The 14351-nt window shown below is 37.6% G+C and overlaps 1 protein-coding gene and 1 pseudogene across 1 annotated transcript; both read left to right on the top strand.

The window, feature by feature from the left end:
• Positions 1-6676: 6676 nt before the first annotated feature.
• On the top strand, positions 6677-12382 carry LOC116258516 (WRKY transcription factor SUSIBA2-like). Its single transcript, XM_031635690.2, has 5 exons — positions 6677-7061; positions 9934-10331; positions 10431-10578; positions 10653-10808; positions 10980-12382. The coding sequence occupies exons 2-5, from the start codon at positions 9962-9964 to the stop codon at positions 11434-11436; spliced, it is 1131 nt and encodes a 376-aa protein (XP_031491550.1). The 5' UTR covers positions 6677-7061; positions 9934-9961; the 3' UTR covers positions 11437-12382.
• On the top strand, positions 12274-12406 carry LOC116259751 (U6 spliceosomal RNA; annotated as a pseudogene).
• Positions 12407-14351: the final 1945 nt, after the last annotated feature.

The raw sequence follows: 14351 nt of genomic DNA on the forward strand, positions 1-14351 counted from the left end.
CTGTTGCTTCTGAGCCTACAATTCACAAAGGATGAAGTTCAATAGTTAGGGCACAACTAGAAACAAAAGAATAAATAGATTGTGTCTTCAAGATGCAAACCTTCTCTGGTTTGCACACCTTCTTAGGTGCTTTGCACTCTCTCTCAAAGTGACCAAGCTAACCACAATTAAAACATTTTATTTTTTCCTTATCTTTTTTTTCCGTTGCGCTTTTCACGGTCTCTCAGTTTCCCATCATACGTCTCATTGCCCTACTGCAGTTGTCTCTGAATCTCATTGGAACAAATCCTCTCTTTGCTTGCAACAAAGAAAATTCTTGAAATTTTTGGCCATGTAGGCTTGATTGCTGAATTTAGCAGCCTAAAGACACTCATGTTCTAGTTTCAAGTGATGAACAATGTCATCAAAGGTCTTTATGCTCTCATTATGAGTCATATTCAATTTCGTGTGTCACCAGTTATTTGGCAATGATCTTAACAATGCCTAAACTTGTTGTTCATCTATGGGAACATTTCCAACAAAATTGATCTCTCTAATCATGCTGTCTATCTTCCTAAGATGTTGACTCATGGTGTGTTCATGCTACTTTCTATATGAGTCAAATTTGATGGTAAGCTTCCTAAGCTTAGTGGCCGAAGTGTCTCCAAATTTGTCTTTGAGAGCTATTCACATATGATGTGCAGTCTCATAATATTCACATTGACACATTATATATCTTCTTGTATTGAGTATAACAATGTGACACAAGCAATAGTGTTCATGCGTTTCCACACATTATATGTTTCTATGTCTCTACACACTTGCTGACCATTCTCCTGAGGTCTAGTGATAACATGGTTCAGGAAGTGAAGGGCTTCAGCCTCTTCTAAGTCAAATTAGGTCTTACAATGCCCAATGTCATAATTGTCTCCATTCAGGTTTTCAATGCGGGCTAAATTTAGTATAGTCTTACCTGGTACAGTAATCTACTTATAAAAAGAAAAGAAGGATCAACATTCTTAATGTGTTGTCCAAGCATGTTCACTATTGATAACATACCTATTTCCGTTAGGATCACATGGCTAGAAACATTATTTATTTCATAAGGTGTGGAATCAAAATCATCTCCCACTATTTTAATGATCCAAACCATGTAACTAACTAATAAACCCTAACTTTAATACACAATTATAGTGAGTTCAAACCTTATTGAATCTCACTTATGATAGCCTGCATATCATATAATGATTTAAAAGAAGCATAACAGTCATAGATAATCATGATAATACAAGAGAAAATGAATAAATGTCACATCTAGAAATGCATGAATCTTATTCACATCAAGTCCATAAACAAGATATGTCTATCCTTATTGAAACAAATCAAAAGAACAAAAATCATAATCATCAAACTTAGGCAAACAACAAGCAACTAATCAATTATAACAATATCTAATAACTCTGTGCAAAGACGGGTAGTCTCATGAAAAGTGAGCTTATACTCAAATACTCTCTCGGATGCTACAATCTCTTGCAATTCTTGCTTACTGCATCAACCGTGCCTCCCTATCATTCCCTAAAGCCAGGTGTTGCATTTTTCTATTCCGATGAATGGAGTAGTCCACATGATCGTCTTGGAATTGGATTCACTAAAATACTTTCTTTATTTGGCGCTTAACCTCGTATTCAATATTGATCAACACCTTGCAAAGAGTAATATCTTTTCCATGCCTTAGCAAACAATTTTCTTTGAACTGTGCCCAATCATCTGGAAAAGAACTCAAGATTGCGTTCACTTCATTCTCTGGGGTTAAAAAGATCCATTCTCTTCCATCATGTGACCAATTTTACCATCCATTCGCAATATGATCACACATAGAATGTACTGCACACTTTTTATAGTTTAAAAAATCATCAAGCACTTGGTTAGATAGAGATACATCATACGATGCAATAGGCTCACTGATGCTGTCCACTGACTTTGTGATCTCATCACTTTTATATGATCCATCTATATTGTCTGACATTGTGACTATATGCCATAAAAAAAAATTAAACATTGGTTGAACATACATATTAATTTACGGCAATAAGTGCTTAAACAAGGTAAAAAAAATGATATCATTTATGATACAAATTTCGTATCATAACTATATATACATATGAGCAGCCAAAATCTGATCCAAAATCCGTATGAAAGCTACATTTGAATAACTACAATGAATATAAAAAAAAAATAACATACGGATCCCGAATGGCAGAATATTTTATCTATCACAGAACATTCTCTGCCCATACTATACATATATAAATCACAACATGGTAATGAAAAATTCTTCATTCCATTGTTCACATCCATCGAGGCACTGCGATAAATTTTTACATTTAAAAAATGAAAAAAATTGTGTGAGCAGTCTAAAAAAATGCATAGCATGCTGGAAAAGATGCATATAGTATGATGGAAGGACGTAGGCAGAAAAGAATATATAACATGCCTTAAAAAAAATACCAACATTAAATGCTGGTCTGTCAACGGCAGACATATAATGCAAAAGAAGACTGAGATGCAATCACATTGGCATACCAAAAAAAAAAAAAGAGAGAGAGAGAAATGACCATCTGTTACCGTTAACTTAGGCAATTAAATGTGGCTATTATAATAAAGAATAACAAGAAAGGAAGGGATTGCCTACAGCAGTCCAAAAAGAAGATGCAGCCTCCAAGTCATTAACGCAAGGCGCGCTTGCCAAAAGCTTGCTGCAGCTTTCTTTTTTTTATTATATATAAAAAAGAGAGAGGGACTGTTCACGGCAGTTCTTATGGCACCCACAAAATCAAAAGGAAGAGGGGAGTCAGGGGACTGTTCACGAAAACTTGGTACAGCGGTCCACAGCAAAATATTAAATGAATTGAGACTGCACACGTATCCCCTCCAATAAAAAAGGAAAATGTCTAAGACCTTAAAACACACGACACACCGGAAGTCTAGTATACTACCTGTCTTGCGAAAAAGGAACCTGATATGCATTCTTCTCCAGCTTCACCCCAAATGAAAAGGTTGCTGGAGCGGCTACATCCATCATCCACCACCACCGAAAAAAAAAAAAAAAGTTCTTATATTCGATTTTCCTTCCCTTCAGATACGTAAATGAGCAACTCTTGTTGCTATTCCCAACTTTTTAGTCGGTGGATTCGTTTTTCCACCGTAACCAAAAAAAAAAATTCATTTTCTTTCGTAGGCTACATGCAACCATATTTTCTGTCCATACAATGGTTGCTGGTTCTTGTGCTCGACAGGGACAAGTTTTTCACAGTATTCTGGTTTCATGCATGAGAAGTTAAAAAAAAAAAAAGTTTAGTTGCTGCTTGCTGCTTGCCTCAACGCTCTCTTAGCGATAATGACAGCTACTTGCAGCGTCAGCATTACCTGACCAAGAGAAGTACAAGACCCAGCATGCATCAATTTGAGTGGACACACAGCCTACCTTGTCTCCGCCCCAGGGTGAGGCAGCGGCCCTTCGGGGAACAGTGGTTACTGGTTCCAACACGGTGAACTGCTAGACGATGTGCTTCGTGGTTAGAATTAACGAAATTAGCAGCAGCTCCAATGCCCAACCAGGTTAAATTTATGATTTCCTAATGCACCCAATGACGGCCTTTTTCTAATTTGTCCTTAATTATATTCAGCTTTCTCCCTTTTAAGAGCTCTAAAGTACGTATTGTTCATTGGTCATAAAGAGAAAAAGCTACACGACAGAGAGAAGATATGTACAGGTGAAGTGGATGACGGATGATCTGATTCTAAGAATAATACCTTTTTGTCCAATGCTGATGACTAAATGTGGGATTAAATGTGGGGTTTTCTTGTCGTAGTTGCTTAGATTCTGTTGTTAGGTTTAGGTGACATTTTTTTTTATGGCCTATTACCTTTGCTTTGCTGTCTTTATGAAGAAAGAGTTTTGTTTCTCACTTTTTGTATGTAATTAGTGTACGCCATATGTGAACCTTACTCTCATTACATTTACTTTTATATGTAAACCTTATTATCAATATAAATTTACTTTTATGTCATATTGCATATGTGTTGTAAGACAACAAATAAGTATGAGATCATGTTTATAAAATAACAAAAAGACAATGAAATAACGAACAGACAGACGTATGAGACAACACCAAAAATAAGTATGAGATAATATTTATCAAATAATAAAAAATTTATGAGATAATGCGATAGCGGACAAATGTATAAGATAACATGAAACATAAATATGAAATAATGTTCATAAGTTAATAAAATATTTATGAGATAATAAGATAATAAATAAATATATGAACAACACCAAACATAGATAAAATAATGGCTATAAACAAGTTCAAAAAATAAAAATTTTTTTTTTTTATCATAATGATATACACATTCCAACTAATAAATTTTACCTTTTTTGCGATTTTGATTTTGATTCCTAAAAAAGTTCCATTTTGTATTAATCATAATTTCTTTTTGTCATACTTGAAATAGCGGATGAAATTACATACATACACGTAAGTGGGGTAAGAACTAAGCCAACCAAAGAAACAATTCAGAAATTATCCGATCATGATCTCTCCCATGGATGCCAGTTCAAACATTCTTACTCCCAGCTGTCGCTCTGGCCTATCCTCTCCCTCGCCCACTTCTTCCCTTTTCCTTCTCGTCTACGTCCTGCCGGTGAGGCATCGGCCTGCACGGGAACAGTGGTTACTACTTCCAACACGGCGAGCTGCAGGGCGATGTGCTTCGTGGGTAGAATTATTATAATTAGCAACAGCACCAATGCCAAAGCAGCTTAAATTTATTACTTCCGAATGCACTCAACGACGGCCTTTCTCTAATTTGTTCATCTGTCTCCCTTTCAGAAGCTATAAATTATTTTTTTATAGTACGTATTGTTTATTGGTCGTATTGTTTATTGGTCATAAAGAGAAAAAGCGACTCGACAGAGAGAAGATATGTATAGGTGAAGTGGGTGATGGATGATCTGATTCTAAGAATAATACTTTTTTGTCCAATGCTGATGATTTATTGTGTGGTTTTGATGTCGTAGTTGCTTAGATTCTGTTGTTGGCTTTACGCCATTCCGTTTTGGAGCTTCTTTGCACTGCAGGCATTCTTTATGGCCTATCACCTTTGCAGGTCTGCTCTTTTTTGCCGACTTTATGTGGAGAGAATCTTTGTTCTGAGAAGTGCTTTCACTGGGTGGAGATCTGAGGTTTCTCTTTCCTTTGCATGGTTCCCTTGGATCGGTTGCGTTTTCCTTACCTGATCAACTATGCTCGTTTGTTTTTTTTGTCTTCTTTTCCTCTTGAATTTCCAACTTCTTTTGAGATATATATCAGCTTCGTTGATGTCCAGGCGAAAAGAAATGGGCAAGGAGAAGGAATGGGCCACGAAATTTGGATCCAGCCACCTTTTATAATGTGACAATCATATGAATCTAGGTGATGTTAGAGCTCATATAGTTTGGTAGAGGTGTTTTTCTTTACTTTTGGATTGATATCTAGAAGCATGCACAGATTTAGGCTGTAAGAAGCTACTAGTAATGCAGACGTAAAAAGTCCTGGACGGGACTAACCCAAACTGGTGTGCTCATAACACAGAAATTATTGGCTTGATATTTCGGATCATAACCATCTGGTTTAGATAGCATTGTAGAGTGTAAACAAGCTGACTGTTAGGTAGGATATGTAGGAAGAGTTTCAGATTTCCTAAAGCTGCGTAACCTTACTTCAAAGCAATTAACATAATATACGCTGCATTACTTCATAAATTGTATTTGTAGCAGTATCTTCTTAATATCAACTAATTAACACCATATGATCACTACGTCATGAATGACATATGTTGACCAATTTCTTTCTGATTTCTTTGTTTCATATCTTCTTTGGTTGATCAGGTACAATCTTTTTGTATTTAGTAATTGAACTATCAGATGTTGGGTTAATGACTTAGTTATTAAAGTTCCCGATGTGTTAAGTGTACTAATGGGCAGTTGGGTCTTCAGGAATATGCATTGTCGCCTATTTTATACTTTTTGTACTGTTAAGCATAAGCGTTCTTGGCATTTTATTGACGAGATTTTTCGCCGGTGAGATTTTTCGCCAGTGAGATTTTTCCCCGCCACTACTTGATCAAGAGTTCATTTCTCTAGGAAAATGTTAGAAAAAGAAAACTGAAAATATATAAAAATTAATATGATAGAAAAATTATTAGGTTATACTTAAGTTTCCTATTATATTCTTTTACAACAACGTTGATAAAAAGTTCCAAGCAGTTATTAAAAGTTAAAAGAAACCCAAAAAATTTTAATATCTTCAGAAATTTTTAAAAATCTCACAAATACTTTGCACTATGTTTTCATTTTAGCCGCATTTTCACGATATATTGACATTCTCTCTCTCTCTCTCTGTGTGTGTGTGTGTGTGTGCGTGTGTTTAATTCACTAGGTTTCGGCATTCTTTACTGTCATATTTTGAAAATAGTGCCGATACTTGCAACTATAGTTAGAGGTGCTACTTTTATCAGAACCACTGTCCTTTCTGCTTTTCCTGTAGTGTAAACAAATTGAGAAGCAAAAGGATCTTTATGGTTGCATATGGTGTTGATAAAATTTTGTGGTGCTTGTGTTATTACTTTGTGCTGATTCCGCCTTTCAGCGGCATCTGGTGCTGGCAGCAGCTCTCATGGTTATTTATTTATTTGAAGCATCAGTTTAGCTCTCTGTGCTCATGTCTTTATAGTGAATCTAGTTATTCTTTTTTGCCAATTGTATTTGCATCATTGTTTCATTTCTGCTTCAGGCTTCTTTTGCTCTGGCTGAAAGGTTATTCTTTCAAACTTTATTTGGAAGAAATGTGCTGTGTACGCAATATCCGTTTGTGTGATACAGCTGGTAGAGCTTTTCATTTCGACCTTATATAAGCAGTGGTGTCTGTTTTGTTACCATATCTGATGTATTGTCTTGTTCAGGAAGTACATCTAGAAAGCATTCTTACAATGATGACAGTCCCTGAAGTTCTGCATAATGTCCCAGTTCTATACTTCTGGTAGTTTTTATTTATCTATTTTCTCTTCTGTTCACTTTCTTTCTTGGACAGACTACTGTGTTCGGCTCTTCCCTGTTGGTTCGAGAGTTCATCTTGTCATGAACATTGCAGATACCATGGTCATATCCCCTGTTGACTGCTGAGGTGTTATCAGCTAACCAAAGTTGTCAGTATGATATATGAAATGGTCACTAGCACATTTTTGTACTATATCCAGAACTATTTGCACCAGTTCATTCATATGTGCAAGTAAATGGTAGCCATTGTCAATGAATGGAACACGCAGAATCTGTTACGGTAGTTTATGTATCTATGAGTCCAACCCCAGGTGTTTGCTTTTCTATATGTTTTCTTTGATCTTAGCTCCATCAGTGGAAGCGATATGCAGTGTTTTGTGACACTGGCAATGTTTTACTTGTGGAGTTGAGTTGCTTTCTTTCTGACATCAGAGTGCTCGACCAAAACACTTGAAAGTGTTTTTGTCGACTTTATAATGTGTTTATATTTTAATACCTTTCGGAAGCAGCTAGATGCAAGAGTAGGTTTGCCCTGAGGGGATGTTAAGGGCTGGACCCTGTGGGTCAGGGATCCGTTTCTGTAGAGTCACAGATCTGGTGGCTAATAGGTGATAATAAACCCACCCCAATCTAGTATATAAGTTTCTTAGGGAGTTCAACCTAATTACGAATGAAATATTAGAGAGTAGAGGTTGGGCTTTCACCGAAGCAGAGTGTGTAAGTTGTCTTCCTCTGTTAGTCGCAGGCCAACAGGGGACTGTTGGAATTTGAACTCGTTTTCTTCTTCGCTTGTTATTGGGTCTATTCTCAGATTGTCTCTTGTTTGCACAATAAATCTGCATGCAGTAGTACTACTAGTTTGTGTTTTCACTTCATGTAATCATTCTGTTGTCACAGATAGCAGTCTGGAAACCATGCAACTGAAGCATGTATTACATATAATGATATTTTTGCATCCTTATAATGATATTCATGTGAAGTGATACATATTACATAGCCCTACAGATATTTTGGGTGTTTTGGCGTTTAGCTGCTATGTCACATATCAAGTAGTTTGTACATTGTTTATATTGGCATCCGTGTCATGATCGTGTGTAAACTTCCCATAAAGAAAAGAAGAGCTTTGTTGGGGCTCGACTTTTAGAATGTAAACTTTGAAGTTTGGTCTTTAGAAGAACAACAGTGCATTCAGCCATTCTATGAAATCAGACATGAGGGATGAGAAAAATGCTTTTTGTTTTTTAGATGCTAAAATCTTGTTCGTGTGAAGCATGTCCATCTAGTTTTCTTTGCCATGGTTCAAAACATAGCCAGAAATATAGGCCATTTTTTGATAATATTGTATGTTTATTGCCGAACATTATAAGACGATTTCAGTGTATATTTCCATTATTTTTGTTTTTTTGAAGTTAATATTTAAAGACCATTTTGAATTTTATTGGCCTACTTTTGAGAAAATCAGTATATTACTTAATTCTTTGTTACTCTGTATATATTTTTGAATTTTTGAATTTCCAAAACTTTCTGGGAAAGAACATATTGCTGAGAAAAACCCGAGAAAATGCTTTGCTGATAATAACCTGGGAGCGATATTTGTAACCGGCTCAAACTGCAAGTTCAAGTGGAGCATAAGAAGAATGTGCTATTTGTCTAAGCAGAAGCCAAATTTTCATGTGAAGCATATTTTCTTAACATTCACTGCCACAGTTTAACAGCACAAAGTAAATTCAAACATGATCTCTCTCTCTCTCTCTCTTGCTTCTAGGTGAACAAGAGGTTAACAACCTACTGTCCAGAAAGAAGCCAGAATCCCCACCCCTGCATTCCCCCTACCTCCGGGGGTCTTGGGCTGCATCAGCATCAGCGATGGCAGCCGTGCCTTCTCTCTGTCTTTCTCTCTCTCTCTCCTAATTTGTATACATCCTCACTAAAAGGAATAATTCAATGTATATGAAGTACTTCACTTAACCTTGCTGCCATATTGGAGACATTTCAAAGCAGAATCTTAGTGTGCCCTGCACTAACCGGAGCTGTTTTGACTCAAAATAAGAGCAAGATGACAAATTGATGAAACAGAGACTTATTGATGTGTTTTTTCTTCAGTTTTATTTAAGATATGATCGTGCTGCAGTTACTCACTGATAAGGGACAGTGTTGCTTGGCTCCATTTTTATTTGTGGGACTCACTATGTGCTCAAAGATAAGCTTGTTTCTTTGATTTTAGGACAACGGTTGAGCTTGGGATACAAAGTGGGTATGCTGAAGCTGTTCCAGATGATTTACTACTGCAATATTTTGTTGGTTGGATTTTTTGTTGATAAAAAATTTTGGTATATTTTCCAAAAGAAAGACATATTAATCTGTTATTTTTGTAGTTTTTTTCATAATAATGGCTATTTGAATTTATGAGCATGGTTTGGCCTATAAAGTCAGTATCCTGAGGGTTAAGACACTGATTTTCTACTGCAATATTTCACTCCCTGGCTTTTCTGTTGTGCAAAATTTTTGTACCGAGTAAAATATTTTTGGATTCTTTTGTAAAGGAGGTATAAGAGTTTCTCATGTTTAGAAACATTGTTTTAATCTTCGATTCCTTGAACCATGTGCAAGATGTTACCTTCTTTCTATTATCATTGCTTTCATAAAATGATCTGTTTGCTACTGGTTGCAAATATTTTCCGATTCTTTGTGGGCTTGCAGAAGAATTTTCTGTTTTCATTTTGTTGCAACATTTTGTTATTATGAACTTTATGTAATAGAAGAAAAAGCTGCTATCTTTCATTTTTTGACCTCTTCTTCTAGGATTCAGGTACTCTAAATTTGAAAACGTCAAGATCTTACCCTTTCTGGTGCAGCTTATGGTTCACCTTCAAATACTAGTATATGGCAAATCATCCTTCGGATGCATCATGTACTATAAAGGGATATGAATCCCAATCATTGTCATTGGACCAGAAGGGTGCTTCTTTGGCCATCGCTGAAAGATCTTCTAAAGATGATTATAACTGGCGAAAGTATGGTGAAAAGCTAGTTAAGGGAAGTAAGTTTCCACGGAGTTATTACAAATGTACTCATCCCAACTGCCAAGTGAAGAAGAAGTTGGAGCGCTCTCATAATGGGTTGGTTACTGCGATGATATATGAAGGTGTCCATGATCATCCAAAGCCCCAGCCAAGCCGTCGACAGTCAGTTGGTGCTTCAAGTATTGCACAAGAAGGAAATGATAAAGCGGAAGTCTTGCCAGCATCAACCGGTAAATAGATAGTCTACCAGATAAGTGTCTCGCTTTTAATCTGAAGTATGATCTTTATAGTTATATGACCTGATTGTACATTGCCAATGGATGCTCTAGGAAGGGCATTTAATCAGTTAGAAGCGGATGGAACTCCTAGACCATCTTCTCTGTCAACAAGTGATGATGAAGGTGGTGAAGGGACTTCTGCTCATGGAGACAAATTGGAAGATGAGGGCGATGAAGGTGACCCAGAATCAAAGCGCAGGTCTCTATATGATATATCAGGGTTTTAGAGTTTTTTATCCGATTAAACTAATATCTAAGTTTGTTTGCAAGCAGGATAATGGGATCTTCTCCTCTGGACGGAATAACTATCAGAACAACTAGCGATCCACGAGTTGTAGTGCAGACAATGAGCGAAGTTGATATCCTTGATGATGGGTATAAGTGGCGGAAGTATGGACAAAAAGTAGTGAAAGGGAATCCAAATCCAAGGTTTGTCTTAATTTTCTTGGTATCTATCTAGTTTACCTGGGAAAACTTTAAGCAAAAAGAATATTTGTTGGAACCTTTGATTACCAATGTATTATATTGTTTCGATACTCTTGTACAAAAACATCGAGGCCTAATTCTTACAGTTAATTGTCACGGTGCTTGAATGTGCAGGAGCTACTACAAATGCACCAATGCTGGATGCCCAGTTAGGAAGCATGTGGAGAGGGCATACCATGATCCAAAGTCAGTTATTACTACTTACGAGGGAAAACATAATCATGATGTACCCACTGCAAGTGCGACCAGGCATGAAATTTCCATGCATATGGCAGTGCAGAGTGTCAGTAGTCTCAATGGTGGTAGCCCAGTGGCCCTGAGCCTTGTGATGCTAAAGCCACCAAATCACATTGAAAATGGGAGGGCTCCGTTATTTCCTACTGCATCTAATGTAGTTAGTCTAGATTTAGGTGTTGGCATTGGCCAGCTTCCTGAAACTAGTTGCATTAAGGGGCAGAATCTAACCGAAACAGAAGACATGGCCGAAAATATCCATGGTGCTAACTTGACCAATTCAGGTCTTGAAAGTCCGATTCAATCTGCTGGGACACTGCCCTTCTATGGAAATTGAACCACGGAACAAACCAGCATATCGTTACAGGGTTACAGAACAGGGACACATGCTCAGCTTTGACCTGATCTCACAGTCGAGCCCATTCGGTTAGTGGGTTTCGTCAAGGTGCTGTAGATAAGTGTTGAACCAGAAATAGACACAAGTCGTGTCCAATCATTTGAGCAGGGACCAACAATTCGGTTGTGATCATCTAGTACACGGGCTGTTTTGAACGCAGTGATAAATTTTCTTCTCCTTTCAGGAAAATGAGGGCCAAAGCTTCATCCCATGTCCGTGATATAGCTTCCTTTAAAGGCTGCCATTTTCTATATGTTGATTTAACAGCAGGAGGTTCCAAGTAGCTTCGTGTACTTGTTTGCCTGTGGTTGGGGATTAAATTTTTTACTTGTTGCTCGCATCCTACTAGCAATTCATGTTGCTCGTGGGGTTAGATGTGTTATCACGTACCATGGAGATAATGAAGACAGTGCAGAAAGCATGACCAAATTTCGGGATTGAATGCTGCTGCTGGAGGTGTAAAAGTCTGATAGTGAAAGTGCTCTATATAGAAGGGCTATATGAATGTCTGAGGCAACATTTTTTCATGTCCTTGGTTTATATTTTATTGGATGTAATGATGCGGAAAGTACTGAAGGAAGCCTTTGCATTTCTGGTATTTCCATCCAATTCGCAAACGTACTCCCTTCATGAGTCCAACTGGATTGTTCATGGTATTTGGGCCACTAATTGAAATTATGAGGGAACTCTGCCCAGGATAGGGGAGATCTGCATCAATTCCTGACAATTTCATCAGCCTAGTTGTATATTCCAGCTAACTTTCTTACCCTCTCCATCATTCTCTTCGGGAACATCCGATAAAATTGGAATGATACAGAGAAGATTGGTAATATTGGAACGATACAGAGAAGATTGGCATGACCCCTGTGCAATGATGACATGCACAAATCAAGAAATGGTTCTTACCCTCTACCTTTGCCTTTCCTCTTACAATTTTTTTTTCCCCTTTCATTAATGTATACTTGCATTTCCACTCAGAGAGGAGTTTACTGTTGACTGTTGAAACACCAACTTAATGGACATCGTGAGTTTGGCACACATGCTTATTGGTAAGCCAAGTGGACCTGACTTTTTAGACTAATGAGATCGCAATAGAGATGCTTTCCCCTCAAAAAGAAAATTGCAGTCTTGATTGCTTTATCACTTTCATGTCAAATGCAGCTGCAATGATGGACAGTAAGCATATTCTCAAGAAGTTTTATAAAAATGCGATGTTTTGTTGCATTGACCCTCAAAACGTTGTGGAAATTTCAGAAAGTAGTTGCCATTTTGGCAACAAATTTTATCCAAGAAGAGCTCGTTTCACCTACCTAGCTAGGATATCCACTTGAGACATTCAAGTTGAAAGAGGTGATGAGCACTTCAATGCTTGAATGTTCATGTCATGGCATTCTGTGATATGATTCTATCACTCCAAGGTGGGCACAAAGAGGTTCTTCAATGTAGTTAGATTTTTATTGTGAGCACATATATTGAAGAAATATTGTTTGCAAACCTGGTTATATGCATGCACTCAGAGAGCGCATCAACAAACAAATATACTTCTTTTAGCTGATGTGTCTCAAATACATAGCTGATATAATCTTGGGAGTTCACTTGTATCTGTGCTTTTCCCTCTTTATTTTCCCCATTCGTTGCAATCACTTTGCTGATCAGTACACAAGAAAAACTCGCACAATGAAAGACTACGGTCAATTCCTTCCATGGGTGAGATGCCAGTGTCTCTTTGTGATGCAGGCTGCCTGCCATGTCCCCGCATCGGTCCTTGGTGTCTCTCAGAAAATGGGCATATATATATATATATATATATATATATATATATATATTATAGCTTGTTTTTGTATCTATAATATTATCTTTTATTTCTTCCTGTAACTTTATTTTGCTGGTTTTTGTTCTGCTGATTTTTCAGCAGCTCTAGAACCAGCTGTTGGCTAGCTTCAACAGCTAGAATTCTAGCCAATGAAGGTAGCTCAAACTGGTAGTTCTTCGTTCTTATTTCTTTGTCTAAAAATTGAGGGCAGGGTAACATATGAAGCAAGGTTTGAGTGCCAGATTGTAGAAGTTTTTCTTCACTAGTATATTCAATTTTTCAAAGGTTGTGAGGCTTTAATGCTCTCTCTTAAGGCAGTTTGCATGTGTATTTTATTTTTTAAGGAGTGTGGTGATTGAGGTTTTCGAGCCCTGATTTACTTGGTATGAGAGTATGTGTCTTTGCAGTCTGAATTTCCCTTGCCCAACTTGGTGTGTGTCTCGGAAAAATTTACTGTTTGCTGCCACGAAGACTGGTTTTACCAACTGTTTGGTGAATCCCTTACTGACCGCTTCCTTGGTGCTGCCAAGTAAGAATTGCTGCAGAATCTTTCTGGTCAGGTCATGGTGGAACTTTCTTTTTTCTGGACAGTGTTATTGTTTATTTCGTTTCTTAGGCTTTCCATAACAAGCTATGTTAAATAAGGTACAAGCGGGGGCGAAACCGCACGTCTCTCTCCTAAGGCATAGTAGATTTCGGCATTGTGGAGGAGGTAGCAGCTTGGAGGGCCTCTGGCCCATCAGGGGCATCAGAGCGTGGGGGAGAATGATGGGATTGGCGAAACCATTGTTTTGGGTGGAGCTGAGGAATCTGTGAATGGTGGAGAGTTTTTGCCATCATCTTCTAACCTTAAAACTGGAAAGTTATGGGCCTCAGTGGTTGATGGGGGAAGGTATGAGACAGAAGCAGATATGCCTCCGCTAGAGAAAAAAGAGCGGGCAGGGAAGAGGCGCCTGGTAATTTCTCAAGAATCGTATAATGTTTTGTGCCAGCCATTTCAGTTTAGTGCTATAGTTACTCTTGCTGGAGGTGCCGGGAAAGG

The sequence above is a fragment of the Nymphaea colorata genome, chromosome 8, assembly GCF_008831285.2.
Source record: "Nymphaea colorata isolate Beijing-Zhang1983 chromosome 8, ASM883128v2, whole genome shotgun sequence".
In the NCBI taxonomy this organism is placed as follows: Eukaryota; Viridiplantae; Streptophyta; class Magnoliopsida; order Nymphaeales; family Nymphaeaceae; genus Nymphaea; species Nymphaea colorata.

Excerpts from the sequence above, each read along its gene's own strand:
- LOC116258516 (XM_031635690.2), top strand. The coding sequence starts at position 9,962 with ATGGCAAATCATCCTTCGGATGCATCATGTACTATAAAGGGATATGAA. Across the intron at positions 10,579-10,652 it reads GACCCAGAATCAAAGCGCAG|GATAATGGGATCTTCTCCTC; the intron begins GTCTCTATATGA and ends GTTTGCAAGCAG. Across the intron at positions 10,809-10,979 it reads AAAGGGAATCCAAATCCAAG|GAGCTACTACAAATGCACCA; the intron begins GTTTGTCTTAAT and ends TTGAATGTGCAG.